Below are 15935 nucleotides of genomic sequence, written 5' to 3'. Positions count from 1 at the left end.
TTACTGTGCCCCAGGGCAGGCAGAGCAGTGTGACCCAGCCCCAGCCTGGTGGCATTTTGTGGCTGCTGTGTCTGTAAGAACTGGTCGTGTCTCACATCTCCAACTGCACTGATTAATTCTGTATTTTCTCCTTTTTGTGACTACCTAAAGGTTCTGAAAGCAATCCTCATGTTCCACAGTTCCTGCTGGCAGATACCTGGAATTGCTGCAGAATTTAGTGCACTGACTCATTAGTTTTCCTGTCAGGATTCTGAACTGTGACACAGGTACTGTGGAGAGATGGCAAAATGGGGAGAGAGAAGGCGTTGAGTTACTGTTGCATACAAAAGGAGCTGCTGATCCCTGTGCATCCCTGTGCTTCAGGAGCAGATGCTGCTGCAATACTTTGTGTTCCAGTCGTGGTTTGCTCTGCCTGTGGGAGCTCTCTGCCCTCCTGGTGCCTGGGGCTGATCCTGTGGCCATGAGGCACCACCAGTCTATCAGTGCCCCCATTCCTTTTCCCACCAGGACTGACTGAGCACTGTTCCATTATTGTAGAGCTGTGCAGACTCTGGGTACATCCATCCACAGGAGCCAAGCAGTGAAGCACTGGCAGAGCAGCCTGGAGGCAGCAGCAGCTGGGAAGACTCAATGCTGTGCTGGATTTGATCCCTGTGGAACAGCTGCACCTGATCACATCCATTTGCAGGTAGCACAGGACAGCTGAGGTGTGTCAGGGCACTCAGGGTTACTGCAGCACTGCTGGCTGCCTGCACAGGTGTTGTTTTCATTCCTGCTGCCACGTTGGAGCAGAGGTTTAGGGAAAAGAGTTTAAATCTTCCCCAGAAATGTGTTCATAATCTCTTGTCAGCTCTAGGATAACAGGGACAGGGGGTCAGCTGAGGCCCAGCAGAGCTGTGGGAGCAGGGGCAGGGCTGGCTGGGGGAGTTCAGGAGTTTCCTGGTGCTGGGATCAGGAGCAGCTCCACTGGCACAGGAGAGGATTTCCATCTGCAGCACCTCCCATCACATCCTTCTCCAGGAGAGGACAGCTCCAGGTCCTTCTGCTGGGTGAGGTAAGTGCTAAACAAGAACTGGTTTGCACTGGGAAGTTGGGCTTGTTTTGGGACAGACAGCAAGGTGCATGGCCCAGGCAGTGGCTCACGTGCTCCTGTCCCCTCCTCATGCAGCAGATTGAGCTCCTGTCCTTCACCAGCCACCACTATTGACTCACATGTTTATCCCCCAGCCTGGAGCAATGGAAACCATGGCTGTGACCATCAGTGAATACAGCAAAGTTAGTCACTTTTATTTAAAAGAAATAACATATTACAAATAAGTGTGCAAAACAATTCCTGTGGTTAAATACGCATAAAAGCAACATGCAACCTTGACATCAACATGGTGAGTTAGTCCTTAGTAGGTTACATGACACTAAAAGGGATTTGTCAAAGTTAGAGTTTGCAACTGAAGTCACAGAGTGTCAGGGCTGAAGCATCTGTGAAATTAGCTTTGAGAAGAGCAAGGGCTCCCTGCCCCAGGGTTCAGTGCCACAGATGCCAAACTTGGGGCTGTCTCAGGTTCTGGGTTAGGAGCTTGTGCCTTAGGTCAGCAGGAAATAGGGAAACAACTTTTGGGGAAGAGTGTACAAGTCTGTGTTCAGTCTAACCTACCTGTCCCTGGGCCAGCAGCAAGAGTATGCGACAGCTCAAAGGGAAAAAGAAAAGACAAGTTTGCAAGTTTAAAGCCATTGCGGACATGGAACTTCCTGCCACCTTGTTCAGTTCTTGAGCTGGCCATGGCCTCTCCAGCCTCCCAGCTGCAGCAGTTTGACAGCTGTCACAGCAGTGCTGACTGTTGGATCATGGAAGGAATCAGCTCTACAACCACAGCAGCCCTGGCTGCTGACACAGGAGAGGGGAGCTGGGGCAGCCCTTGCCCAAAGGTGCCTCCAGCTGCCTCACGGAGTTGGGCACCTTGGACAAGCAATGCTGATCCCTCACCTGAAGCAGCACTGGCAGGGCCACAGGACCACCACCCCCCAGCCCTGGGCACCAGGTCAGAGGACAAGCAGGACTTGATCTATAGGTGTCCCTTGTTCCATACTTGTCACCTCTGTTCCCTCAGCTGTGCCAGGGGAGGGAGGAGAAAGCATGACCCAGTGTTCCCCGCTCCCAGCCATGCAGTGGAAGTAAAGCAAAGCCTAAAATCTTCTAGTTTCACATCCCTTTTCCTAAAGCCAGCTGAAGGTGTGGACAGCCCCTGCAGAGCTCTCCCTGTGGCAGGCACTCTTGTTGGAGCTACAGTCATGTCACAGTTTAGACTAAAGAGAAACCCAATAGGCACAAGCTTGTTGAAAGCCACATCTTGATAACTTGAGTTGGTGACAGTAACCCAAAGAGATTTATTTTCATGATGAATACTTGCAGAAATGAGAACAAACAAATGTAGTCCACTACTTCAGAGCTGCTTGTGATCATGTTGAGCCAGGCTTCTCCATGAGCTGTGCTGAACCTCTGGCTCAGTGCTGGACACTCAGATCTGTCCCTCAAAGGCCGGGTGGCCGAGGCAGTGCTGTGAGCCGGGCACTCCCCTCCCTCAGTCAGAGCTTGTCGTCTGTCATTTCTAGGAACTGAGCGTACACATCCCTTGAGCATTCCCCTTTTTGGTTGAATAAGAACTTGTAGTAGCTGCCATCTGCACATATTGCTGCAACACAAACAGGCAGGGTCAGGGGGCTGTGCCAGGGGTGCTGTGCTTTGCTCCAGCATCAGCTGCCCTTCAGACTCACAGAGGTTCTGGAGGGATCCATGGGACACCAGCCCTGCCAGCCCCGTGCTGTGCCAGCCCCATGCCAGCCTCTGTGGGCAGTGGGAGCAGCCAGAGCTCTTGGATGACAGGGACACAGCCCTCTCTCAGCAGAGCATTCCCTCCCTCTAAGGCAGCACAGATCAAAGGCAGACCCTGGGGATGCCTCCAGCACTCACCTATGACAGCATTTGGCTCTGTTCCAAAGGCACAAATGCACGGAGAGCCCGAGGGAACCTGGAATTTGGAAAAACTCCATTTGGAACTGAAGTATTTGGGGAGAAAGGTGGCAGAGGCCAAACTGAAAGAGAAAACAAAAAGAAAAAGGCATTAATAGGTTGGTAGGGTGTTGACTAGGGTGGATTCAGAGCTGCTGGAGTGATTGAACAAGGTGAAGGTTTCACTTGATTTTTTTACTGAATCAGATAACCTGAGTAATTTCCCCTCACAGGGAGGGAGACACTACAGCTACCTTGCTGGCTTTAAGTGACTGCAAAAACTGCCAGAAGGTTTTTAGATTTTTAGTACAGCAAGGATTCCACAATGTATGTTCATCCTAAGGTCCACTAAAACCTGCACTGAGCCTCTATTGAAATGCTACAGCCCTGCAAGGGACAGCAGGAACTTGGCAATTACCAGAGATTACTGAATCTGCAGCTTCATGCCTGCTCAGCAGATAAATTTTTCCACCTTCAGCAGTGTGGAGATTTTGCTCCTGAGTGACAGGGCCAGTGTTTTACATGCAATTCAAAGCTTAAGTACCCCCCCACCCCCAGAATGGCTCCATCCCTACCTTGACTGCTTATTTCTCTTGGGGTCTTCTGCAGCAAAAATGTGGACTGTGCCATGGTCACTGGAGACGCAGATGAGGGAAGCATCCTGGTTGAAGTTAATACTGCACAGAACACAGACAGACAGACAGCTGCAGGATTTCTGCTGGGACAGACCCAGAGCCCTGGCACAGACAGTGCTGCTGTGCCAGCCTGGCAGGGGGGGTGGTAACAGCAGCTCAGGAGGAGCAGGGGCTGCCCTGAGCCAGGGCTGCTTTGGGATGAGCAGCTCCAGAACAGGCCCTGCAGTGGCAGCAGCAGCAGCCCTGCCATGGACACCTTGTGTGGGTCACTGTGACACTGCTGCAAGGAAATGCACCAGCTCTGCTCTGAGGGCTGGGCTCTGGGTGCAGCTGCTGCCCCACAGTGGGGCTCAGCACGGGAATGGGAGATTCCTGGGGAATGGGCAGAGGGCTTCCCTGCTCCTGGGACAGTCACACCTGGGCCCTGGGTGCTCCCTGATAGTTCCCCTTGTCCCCAGGCTCACCCCAGTCCCCCTGAGCAGTGTTCCAGTGCCTCAGGGCACTCCCTGGTGTCAGTGGGAACTTCAGCATCCCCCAGTTCCCACCTGGGCTGAGCAGAGTCAGCCTGGCACAGCCCCAGCTCTGTCCCTGCTCCTGCAGCCTGTGCAGGCCTCACAGGGCTCCCAGCAGTGAGCCCAGAGGGAGGTGCAGAGGCAGCCAGGGTAGCAGAGCCATCCTGTGCTGGCTGAGCACAGCCACACCCACAGCTGGCACAGCTGAACATACCAGTATATGTTGGCTGCTTGTGATCCTCGACGTAGCTCCTGGATTAAATGCCCTGATGAAGTATCAAATATTCTTATGAGGGTCCCCTTGGAAAGGAATCAAGCATTGCATTAGGAAAGGCACAAGACTGTCTTTACATCTGTGAATGCATCCTAAAATTTTATCTGAACAGCAAGGCCCTGCACACACTGCTGGGGTTTTCTTCTTGGTAGATTTGCAAACCTCTTTATTTTGGGGAAGAACAAACACTAGTTTCCCCACACACCAGCACCACAATGTTACAATGCCTCAGGGTACAATCTTGTCACTTGGTGACTCAGGAAGTCTCTCCGTTCAGTTCCAAGGCACTGCTGCAGCCCTGGCCCTGATTTGCAGACCCTGGCTGGTGCAGAGTGTGCCCAGGACCTGTGGCTCCCTTCTGCCATGCTCCCTCAGTACCACTGCATTTTTCATTGCTGCTGAGGAATTCTTTCCCACTAAGCATAACCAAGCTGTGGCTGGTCTTGTCTTAAAACTGCTTCAGCTGACATAAGTCAGAAGAATCAGTTACCACACACTCCATCTGCATTGATCCAAATGTGAGCACCACCCAGTCAGGTGACAGAACTCTGCACTGGGAAACTCCTTCAGCTGGAGCCACCCAGCCTGAGAGCAGAGCTGCAGAATGAGCCAGGGTGTCTCAAATAAAGTGATCAACAAATCAGTGCTGCTTTCCTCTGATGAAGGAAGGCTGTGCATCACCACCTGCAGCTCCTGTGACACACCTGGTCAGCAGAGGCAGCCCTCCAGTCACACACCAGGAAATAACCACCCAGCAGAGAAAGACTTGGTAAATATAGCCTAGTTTTGATTTCAGGGACAGGCTTGAGATGTTTGCTGACAGGGCTCAGACTCCTGGTTCAGTTGGAAAATAAAAGCTGCTTGAACTTCTTCTCTATGCAAAACAAGGAATGTTTAATACAAATGCAGCAGATAATGGCTCAATTTAGCAATGGAGTTGGCAGCTTTTAGAACTCTGTTTAGGAGACAGGCAATCATTAAGCTTGAGAGAGACTTGGGATACATTTTCTTTTTTTAAACTCTTTGAGTGACAGGCTGGGCAGTAGAAACTATGTGAAAAAGAGACTCCTTGGATTAATTTGGCTTGTCCTTAAGAAACTGATTTCAGCTGAGTGGAAGAAGGCAGCAAAAGCTCTGCTCAGGGAGATGGGTCCATCTGCCTGACATTCCCTGGGGAGACAAATGTCCTGGCAGCTCTCTGTGGCTCCCAGGGAGAAGACAGCTCTGTGATGTTTGCCTCTGTGCCCCAGCCCAGCACAGGGGATCTGCACTGCACCCTAACTTCATGTTCCTCTCAGAGTCCTGTCTCTCCATCCCCGTGGAACACGTGGCCCCTCCTGTGTGAGGGGCAGCCCACCCTGTCCTGCTCTGTAACAGGGGCTAAGCCAGAGCAGAACAGAGCCTACCACTACAACTGAACTATTTACAAGTATTTCTTTAGCCACTGGGTCTGGAGTGAATTTAAGCAGAAAATAATAAAGGTGAAGAATGCAAATAAGCTCTCCCCTCCACATGCTTTTTTAAAAAAATTAACAGTACCTCTTGAAGAACACATCAAAGACATGAACTACTCGGGCTAAGTTGTGTTTAAATGTCACTGAAGAATCACTGCTACAGCCAGCTAAAACAAAACCACCTCAGGCACAGCCCTTGGCTGCTGGCTGCTTGGGCATCCCAGAGGAGCAGGGAACATAAGAAGGACTGAGAGTGCACAGTTCAGTGGCAGATTTTCCCAGCAGGTATTTCTCTGTCTCTCCTCCAAAGGATGTGACTTGCTATTTTATCTCACTACACTAGAACACACAGTAAGTCAGAGGCAGGGGACATCATTCTTACTTTTTCTGATGCTGTTGCAATTCTTGTTCCCTGCAGGTTTAAAGCAATACAGCTCAAGACTCCTTCATGAGCTGGGATGTCCACAGGAGGCTTCTCTGTGTTAGCCAGATCCACGATCTGCACGTGGCCAGTGTGTGTTCCAGGAAATGCAAGGAGAGAGTTATTACTATTGGGACAAAGGACACAGAGACCTGAAAGACAAAACAAAAACAAACAATTGGATCATTTCCATATCCTAATCAACTTTTCAAATGTAAGTTTCTAAAATACAATTCTAAGTAAATCAGAATCTCATTTTAATGGCTAGAGCCATGACATTAACTGCTGGTCCCAAAACATCACCTGTCCATGAGTGCAGAGCACAGTTAAGCAGAGGAGCAGCATTATTTAAACTTGCTCTCATCTGGAGTTTATTTCAGTTTATTTCAATGTAATCCAGCTGTGGTTATCCAGAATCTGGGTGGTTTTGCAAATCAGCCCAGTCAGTCCATTACATCACAGCTATTTTAAGAAGTTAAAAGGTCTCCTTAGCAGCTCAGAAAGTGTAAGAGTTTATCAGGGATGACATCTGAGCTTCTGCTCCACCAGTGAAACTATGATTAATTTGTGTTTGAACTTGGTTCTTACACCACTGGCACCTTTCTCTTTGTAATGTTTTGTGGCCCATTTAAGGTAAATCACACCAATCCCAGGTGTTCTGTGGGTGCCAAGTGAATTCCTGAAACCTCAGTGCAAGAAAAAACCTCCTCCTGCATGCCCTGCCTGTCAGTCAGTCAGGCTGCTGGAGCTGCATCCAGGCTGGGACTCCCTGGCAGCAATTCCAAGTTTGCTGCAGGAAGGCAGGAAAACCCTCAGAGATGGGGATTCCAATCCTGTACAATGGATCCACAACAGCCACAGCCAGGCCTTGCTATTTAGAAAGAACAGTATCAGTTTGCTCCTTGTTATTTGCTCAACAGTTATCATTTGCTCTTTTTACCAGGAGAGAAGGGTTTGGTCAACACCTCCAGCTCTATTAGGAAAGAGAAATTATGCACTTTACTGGAATTTGTGTTTATAATTAACCTTCCACTAAAAATACAGGTTCTTTACAGAAGAAAGCTCTTCAGAAATCACATCTATAACACGAGCACAGGAAACAGCTTTTCTGGGCCAAGTATTTATAAATTCTAATAACCATTCTATAAACACAAAAGCATCTCCAAAGGACACGACTGCAGTGCAGTAAGTGTTTAATAACTTCTAAAGAACTGGCTGAGGCAGCTGAAGATAAATGGCACGTCAGGAACACAATAAACTTGCTTCCATTCCCCAGCCCACGTGTACAACCAACCTTTAGGGTTGTAGCAGGTTTCAAAGACGTGCAGCTGGTGGGGATTGTGTGTGAAGGTGAAAACTTTAATCATCGAGTCCAAGACAACCACAATTCTGAAACAGAGCAGAAGTTCCCGTGACTTGGGTGGATAAAACAGGGACACAAACATTTATTCAGACCTGCAAAGACTTTCAGCTGATTGAACAGCCACATTCCTCCTGCCCTCCCCCACAAGAGACTCCCAGCCTTGCAATGATAAGCCTGCAAAGCACTTTTATCCAGCCCCTCCACCCACGCACACACAGACTCCAGCTGTTCACAGCTGCTCTTGCTCCAGGGATCTGCTGGAATTTTCTTCACTCCCCTCCATACCTAGAAAACCAGCAGGAGCCACAGGAGAGCATTTCCCTGCATTAGGGGATCAGGAAGTCTTGTAGTTTTTCACCAAAGCTTCACAGAGCAGTACATTAAACTGTGGCCTGTTTACACCTAATAGCCCAGCCCCAGTTTCACCTGCTGGTTTTACAGCAGGATCTTTTCTTTGTACAAGCAGCTGGAAGTGAGAGGGAGCACAGAGCCAAGCTGGACCCTCTGCTGTACCCACCTGTCTCTTCGCAGCTTCACTGCTTTGACTTCTGTGGAAAACTCTATCTCAATGACAGTCTTCTTCTTCAGGTCATCCCAGATCATGACTGCAACAGGGCAGAGATTGCATCAGACCATCAAGGCATGTTCAAAGATCTACAGCTCCCTTATAACAACTTGCAGTCTGATCAAGAGGTTCACCCAATGGGTAAGCAGCTGCAGACAGGCATCCTGCTAACCAAAGGCATTGAGGCACCCCCTCACTCACACTGTAACTTGTGCAGGCAGGAGCTGGTCAACTCCTGACAAAAACCACATATCATTCTAAGGAAAAACAGCTTTTTTTTTGTTTGCTCTGAGGGTTATGAAAGAACTAATGCAGTAGTTGAAAAAAGTAGTGCATTTTCCTACAAAGCTTGCCAGGCAGGGAGCTTCCTGCTCCTTGCAGAGCTCACTGAGGTCAGCAGGCCCTGGATGGAGAGCAGTCCCTGCAGGCAGCAGCCTGTCAACACTGCACCAGCAGTGCTGCAACTCACTGCACCACGGTGACTGAAACCTGCAGCAGCATCCCCTTCACCTGACCCTCAGGACAGCAGCTCAGGGCCCTGCTGTGGGAGCTGTCAGCAGTGTCACACAGGGCAGGGGGGCCTCTGCAGGGTGCAGCCCTCTGGGAGCTCTCTGGCCTCTGCAGGGTGCACCCCTCCAGCTCACCTTTGTTGGGTGGGTACTTGGGCTTCTTTCCTCCACCTACTAGTGCTAAATAGTTGCAACGAAACAACATCTCCACATGGCCAACACCACCTTCTAGAAACTCTGCAAGACAAATATTTCATTTGAAAGTGTCAGAACTGGTTAAATTGCCATCTGATTTTTACCACTGTTGCAAGAAAAGCTTGTGTTATCCAGCACATTTCTCAGGCACCTGAGAAGAAGAGCTGCCCTTAAAAACCAGAGAATGTGGATTCCTTGAAAGTTCTTCATACTGGAGCAGTAAAGCCCTGGATTTCATACAAGCCCTTGTGGTTTCTTCAACAGCACTTCTGAGTGCTGTGTTTCCTTCCTGAACAGTTGTACTTGAACAACTTTCTGCACCAGATCCTCCTCCTGACTCCACTAAAGCAGGACAGCACACTCTGCTATCACTGAGGTGTTATCACTGTGACAGAAAGCTCTGCAGTATTTACAAGGGATAACCTGAAACAATTCAGGAATGTGCAATGTGTTCTGAATCTGTGTTAGAGCACTGAGTCATTGCCTGGATGGGAATTTCTTGGAACTCCTGGATGTAAGACAGACAAGCTGGGGCTGCAGCAAGATTTGGTTTCATGCTGGGTTACAGAGAAAATCAAATGAACAAGCTCCAGCTGGGAGTGTCTTGGGCAGATTTAAACCCACAGGAACAATGAACAGGATCTCTGTGTGCCTACACAGCCAGCTCAGTGAGAGCTCTCAGGATCCACAGGGAAAGCAATCTGACTCATAAGGAACTTCTCACCACAGGAGTTCTGGAAGCATCTCCATCCAGAGCTACTGGCAGGGAGAGTTTTGACAAGGAACTCTACAGGATTTCAGTCTAACCCTGACTCTATGAGCACACTGTCACACATGAGAGTCCCAAGGCATGTTGCTTATGGAAGAATTTACTGTTAAGCACAGAAAATAGTTTATCAGCTTTGGCCATGTGAACAGTGACTAAAATCCTTACAGTGGTAGCAAGTGAAAATGTGCCTGATTTTGTAGGTATTGCTAGTTTAAATACATTTTTCCTCCTATTAAATCCCTTTTCTCACCACAGGCTGAAAGTGCTGGGAAACCTGTTTAGCAGCTCACTTCCTATATTTAGGGTAGAATGACATGGCTCAGTTTCAGTTTCCCATATTTTGACTCAGCTTTGTTTGCTTTCTGATAAAAAGCTCCACTGTTAACACAGCTCATCTACTGACTCCTGTTAAGACACAGGAGCAGCTTTACCACATTAAGATCCTCCCAAATTTTAAAAGCATACATAGAAGGTAAATATTTAGAGCATTAGAGGTCTGACCTCTCAGTGCTCGTGCAGACAATACTCTTGAGTATGAGAAATGTTACATTGAGATCTCCAGGAAAAAGCCTGGAGTCTCACTGCCACACTGGATCATGCAGATCAGCACACAAGAACAGAACAACTGATGGCTGCAGGGAGCCACTCCTCCTGCTCCTGAACACCCAGGAAATGCCTCTCCTACTCAGGCTGCAAACATGAGCAACAGCAAACACAACTCTGCCAGAAGCTGAGACAAATTCCTCATCAGCCAACTGTGCAAATTAACAGCAGGGAGACTTTTGACCAGGCAGTGGCACGAGTGAGAGTCCCTGTGGGAGCAGCAGGAGCTGCCTCTCCTGAGGCTTTGTTCAAAGCCTTCCAGGGGTGGAAAAGTGAAAGCTGAGCAAGAATCAGTCAGGAAAAAATGAGAAGGCTGAGCTTCCAACACAGAGCAGCATGGTGTAATAAGTGAGTGTTTTACCTTGTTTCTCTTTTTCTTTGAGTGGATCTGCATTATAAACTCGGAATCCATTTTCCATTCCACATGCAAAGCATCCTGTGGTAAAAAGCACATATATATACACATATATAGTATTTGCCAGGTACACTCAAAAAGGAAGCAAGAGCCAGAGGGTTAGGAAAGCATTGCCCAACAATTGCATGGTTCCACTTGAGCTGAAGAGCACTCACAGGCTCTGTTAGTGATGGCAAGTGAAAATCTTCCAGAGAAGTTGTCCTCTATGCTGGCCTGGTGGAAATGTCTTGGTATTGGTAAGAAAACAATAGAAGGAAAGGAAACCAATTCCCAACCCACCTGGATCCTGTGCCATGCACTAGAGTACAGGAAAGCAGCATCTTAATGTTTATGAGTGAGCTCCCTCCTTTCTTAATAGATCCAAATTCACCTCATGATTGCAACTCTGCTGTGGATGTTTCCAGAGCACAGTGCTCATCAAACAGCTTTTCCAACTGTGCTAACAAGAGCTGGCTGCTGTACCATGCCAATGATTATATGCCAATAGCTGAAGTCTAACCCAGGACACAAGCAGAAGCCAGATTAAAAACCTCTGGAAAATAATTGTACTTTTTTACATAAAAGTATGCATGTGCTTCTTTGGTGGAATCCATTAAGCTGCCAGTCCCTTGTCCTGCTCCTTGCCCTGCTAAAGGTGAACACAGGCACTGGTACAAAGCAATGCCACTGTGAAATCACACAATGCCAAGTCACCAAGAAGCTGCTGTCACTGGCAGGTTGGCTGCTCACAATTTGTGTGTACTGTACCAAAAATCCACTTACAGATCTCTGAGGTACTGGAACATAACTTCCAGTTACTCTGGTTCTATTCTTATGTACTGCAATGATTTGAACCCCTCAAATAAAAGCTGAGGAGCTCTGTCTAAACACAGCCCTTCCCCAAACTTGATACCCCAACAATCACAGGGTGTGTGGGGGAAGAAAACAAAACACAAAAACGTTTAACCCAAAAAACTCCCAGGTACAACCTCACCCTGTCCAAGCTACTGTAATAAATTAAGTGCACAAAGTTCTTGTTTACATAGATAAACACACACACAAAGCAGATAATGTGAATGTAATAATTTTAGCAGGATTAGCAACCATATTGCAATGGGCTTTGATATGAACCCTGCTGACTTTCTCTCCTCCCCCCTCAGAATTGATTTATTCTGGCTGTAAGAGCTGCAGTGATCTCCAGCCCTGGGACAGCCAGGGAGCAAACTGCACTGGAACCTTCCCTGTCCATAAAGCACTGCTGTACAGGACAGAACTGCACTGGAACCTTCCCTGTCCATAAAGCACTGCTGTACAGGACAGAACTGCACTGGAACCTTCCCTGTCCATAAAGCACTGCTGTACAGGACAGAACTGCACTGGAACCTTCCCTGTCCATAAAGCACTGCTGTACAGGACAGAACTGCACTGGAACCTTCCCCTGGTACATAAAGCACTGCTGTACAGGACAGAACTGCACTGGAACCTTCCCCTCTCCATAAAGCACTGCTCTACAGGACAGAACTGCACTGGAACCTTCCCTGTACATAAAGCACTGCTCTACAGGACAGAACTGCACTGCAAACTTTCCCCTCTCCCTGATGCACTGCTGTGCAGGACAGAACTGATCTGCTCGTCACAGCTGATCCATGCAATTATTTTCCAGCACCAGTTTTCTCCTCCCATCCTGTATTTCCAGGAAAGTCAAAGGGAAGGGATGCTGAAGCTGTTCCCAGTAAGAAAGTGCTGTAAGGTTTGAGTTGTGGTGATCCCAGAAGCTCCCAACAACCCAAATGCAGCACTCCTGATGCAATCAAACACACACTTTACACTTCCTGCAGCACCACTACAGCTTTCTGCAGGACCAACCTCATGAGTAAGACGTGGGCTGCTTTAATGCCTTGGGAATATCCACATTTTTGACTGCAGACAGCACAGCAGAACGTGGGGATGTGAGTAACAGTGAAATTCCCCATGTGGTCCATCACTACCCACAGAGATTTGAAGCTCTCAGGCACGGCAACCCCTGAGTCAAACGAGAAGAAAACCCTACAGAGGAAGATTCCTGTTCCTGCTTCAATTATAGGAACAGCTTTGAAGCTTGGTGATTCCCATCTGACTGATTTCTGTTCCACTGGAATCACAAAGCCCTTCCATGTGAGAGCTGAAGGGGCTCAGAGGAGGGGACACTTCCTTAGGTTCATTCCTTCCACAAGAAGTGCACCTCTCTTTTCAAGAAGGGACAGATGAGCTGAAAAGACATTGACAAAAGATAACTCAGATACTTTTTTTAAAAAATGTAATGATTACAGAGTAATTGCCTTGACCCCTAGTTGTGCTTGTTCCTACAGTAAAAGTGCTTTTTGCCACCAGTGCCAGTGAGAGCAGAGTGAGTTTTGCTCCTCCAAATCTGCAGGAAAAGGAAGGGTTAAATGAATGACCAGCCTTTAGGAGATGTCACAGGCTGAAGGGGCACAGAGAAACCTGCAGGCTCTGGGGTGTGAGGTCCCACAGGGCAGTGACAATGTCCAGCACAGTTTGTGCCATGGTGGTTTTCCACCAGAAATGCTGTGTAAAGCCAAGAGCACAGGACCCTGCCAACACTGTAGGGTCCCACAAAGCATCCCAGCTCACTGGAGAAGGGTAAACACATAAGTCAAGGGTTTCCACACCAAAACAAACCCACACCTCAGTTTCCAAAGCAGCTTTAGGCTGCAACAGTGACAAAAGAGAAATCTGTCAGCGATTTACAGGTATGGCCATTTACTAAATGGCCATGATGTTTTGTCTCTTTATTTCTGAAAAGCACTTCAGTGTCCTTCTCTAAGCATTAAGAAAGGATCTGAAATCAGGAGCTCACAGTCTCAAAATAAGGAAGATAAAATCAGAATATTCTGACTTCAAACAACTAACAACTTCCATTTCCTTGTGCTACACTGTTTCTTTCTAATTTAAAGCCTAAAAGTAGCAAAGGCATCTGATATAAAGCAGCATCACTCAAGTCAGAGTGAGGGAGGCCCATGGCAGAACAACCACAGCTGCTTTATCCCTTGCCAGTCAGGGAGATTCAGCCCCAGAGAGATTTCTCTGATGGTTCCTCCTGTTCTCCCATCCTTGTGGGATCGGCCAGTCTTAAATTACCAAGAAATCAGGTTATTGTGGCAGTACATGCAGACACCCACACTTGTGAGCTCCAGCACTCCAGTGACTCACGTTCTATTCCTGGCAGAGCAAGAAGGAAGCAGGGAGCTTTCCCTCCCTCTGTTCTCCCTCAGGTGGCCAAACACCACCTGCCCTTCAGCACTTTACAGGAGCCCTAAACTCATTAAAGGTCACTGAGTTACTGCAGTGCAGCGTCATCATCCCAACAGCAGCAGCTCCAGGAGCTGCCAAACAGAACCAGTTGTGTTTTCTCTTCATGTTTTTTTGTCATCGCTCAATTGTCTGGCCAGGTGAGGTGGATGGGACGTGAATACAGTCATGATTGCTAAGATTCCTTAAGGTGCTTTGGATGTGATATCATTTGGAGAAGGGGGATGTCTTGCATTAATTGCTATGGAATTAAGGGAGCCTTCGTAACAAACAAATTTTACACTAAAATGATGATCTAAAGGCATTTTGCAGTAAAAGAGAAACTTTTCTTCTTACACCGCTCTACAGGCCAAGCACCAAATATCACTGCTCCATTACAGATCTGAAATTAAGCTCATGCTCAAAAATCTTTTTCCATCTCTGTTGAATGAAAGATGAAAATAAATGCTGAGCTGCTGAGAAACAAACTATTCTATTCTTTTCATATCTGTGGGATAGGAGGAAGAGAGCTGGTGCTCTCACCTCATTACCTCCTTCATGTGCTATTGCCAAGATGTCATCAGAGACCTTTGAGTAAAATCAACAGAATAATTCATGTTTACACACGACTTCAATGGCGTCAGCAACAGGTACACGAGCTGCAGTCTACAGCAACAGAGGCTGCCAGAGTGTCTTAAGCAAGAATATTATTTGTTAAGGCAAAAGGATGTTACAAAATGATGAACTTCTACTCCTTATTCCACAAAAACGACACTTACTCATAAGACTGGTGCTATTTTTGTCTTGCCAGAGCAGGATGAGGAACATGCACCCTGTTTCTGAAGGCCTTCCCCTCTAACAAAGGGAAAAGATAAGCCAAGGATGCACCGGGGCTGTTGTATCAGTGCTTGCCTGCCAATGTGATTAGCAGTGTTAACCGCAGTTTTTAAAATACAAACCAGGTAAAAAGAAAGAAGAAAGCAGTTACACCACTCATTTTGAATGTGGAGTAGTCAGATTGAGGAAGAAAGGGCTGAACAGGGAGCAGTTCCCAAGGAAGCCCCTGAAGCTGTGAGAGCCTGCCGGAGCCACACGGGGTGAGCAGCCAAGCGCAGCAAGCCTGAGCCTGCTCCTGCTCCGCTCACCCACCCCCCATTCACCTCTCCCAAGCGCTGGGCACAGACACGACCGCACAGCGCTGCAACAACGGGAGAGCCACCAAACCCTCCGCTGCCAGCCGCCCTCCCGGCTCCTTCCAGCCCCGCAGCCGCCGCCCCTCGGGCATCCCCCGGGCAGCGGCAGCCCCGGGCCGCGAGCGGGACCCCGCAGTGACGGCAGCGGCAGCCCCGGGCCCGGCCCGGCCCGGCCCCGGCTCCGCACCGCCGCCCCTCCGCGGCACCACCCCGCTCCCCGGGCCCGCAGCCTCACCGTGGTCCTGGTTGAAGCCGGCGTAGAGCAGCCCGTTACCGTGCGGGTTGGCCGGGAGCAGGTTCATGGCTCCGGCTCGGCCCCTTCGCCCCCGCCCCTCACACCATGGCGGCGCCCGCCCGCCTCAGCCCCGCCGCGGGAGCCCGAACCGAGCCGGGCCGAGTTACGCCCGCCCGAGTCGGGCCCAGTCCAGCGAACCCGCCGGAGCCGAGCCGGACCGAGCCCGGCCGGGCCGAGCCGAGCCGAACCCGCCCGAGCCGGGCTGAGCGGAGCCGAGTCCGGCCGAGTCCCGCCGGGCCGAGGCGGACAGGCCGGCGGCTGCTTCCGCCTGCCCGGCACCGCTGCCGAGCGCAGAGCACATCCACCCGCCGGCGGGAAGAGCGCCGAATAATCGAGCGCCGCGGGAATGGCGGCGGGAGCGCCTGGAATGGACCGGGACGGACCGGGATTGACCGGGCTGACCGCCGGGAGTGGCTGAGACAGACCGACCGGGACTGACTGCCGGGACGGAGGGAGGATGG

The 15935-nt window shown here is 49.3% G+C and overlaps 1 protein-coding gene across 1 annotated transcript; it reads right to left on the bottom strand.

Moving 5' to 3' along the window:
• Nucleotides 1-1262: 1262 nt before the first annotated feature.
• Nucleotides 1263-15575, bottom strand: WDR45B (WD repeat domain 45B). The gene is made up of 10 exons (XM_058038850.1): nt 15415-15575; nt 10666-10740; nt 8873-8974; nt 8181-8268; nt 7595-7689; nt 6262-6452; nt 4366-4451; nt 3580-3681; nt 2966-3087; nt 1263-2687 (listed from the first exon to the last, which is right to left on the bottom strand). Exons 1-10 carry the CDS (start codon nt 15479-15481, stop codon nt 2581-2583), a joined length of 1035 nt encoding a protein of 344 aa, XP_057894833.1. The 5' UTR covers nt 15482-15575; the 3' UTR covers nt 1263-2580.
• Nucleotides 15576-15935: the final 360 nt, after the last annotated feature.

Source organism: Melospiza georgiana, chromosome 21 (assembly GCF_028018845.1).
Source record: "Melospiza georgiana isolate bMelGeo1 chromosome 21, bMelGeo1.pri, whole genome shotgun sequence".
In the NCBI taxonomy this organism is placed as follows: Eukaryota; Metazoa; Chordata; class Aves; order Passeriformes; family Passerellidae; genus Melospiza; species Melospiza georgiana.
Note: the sequence above shows the minus strand (reverse complement) of the source record. Positions and strands in the feature narration are given on the sequence as shown.

Bases quoted from the DNA above. Each gene is read 5' to 3' on its own strand.
- WDR45B (XM_058038850.1), bottom strand. From the start codon at position 15,481: ATGAACCTGCTCCCGGCCAACCCGCACGGTAACGGGCTGCTCTACGCC. The intron at 7,690-8,180 runs GTGGGTACAGCA...GCTCTGTTTCAG, and splicing joins GTGAAGCTGCGAAGAGACAG to AATTGTGGTTGTCTTGGACT. The intron at 4,452-6,261 runs GTAAGAATGATG...TTCCTTTCCAAG, and splicing joins TTGCAACAGCATCAGAAAAA to GGGACCCTCATAAGAATATT.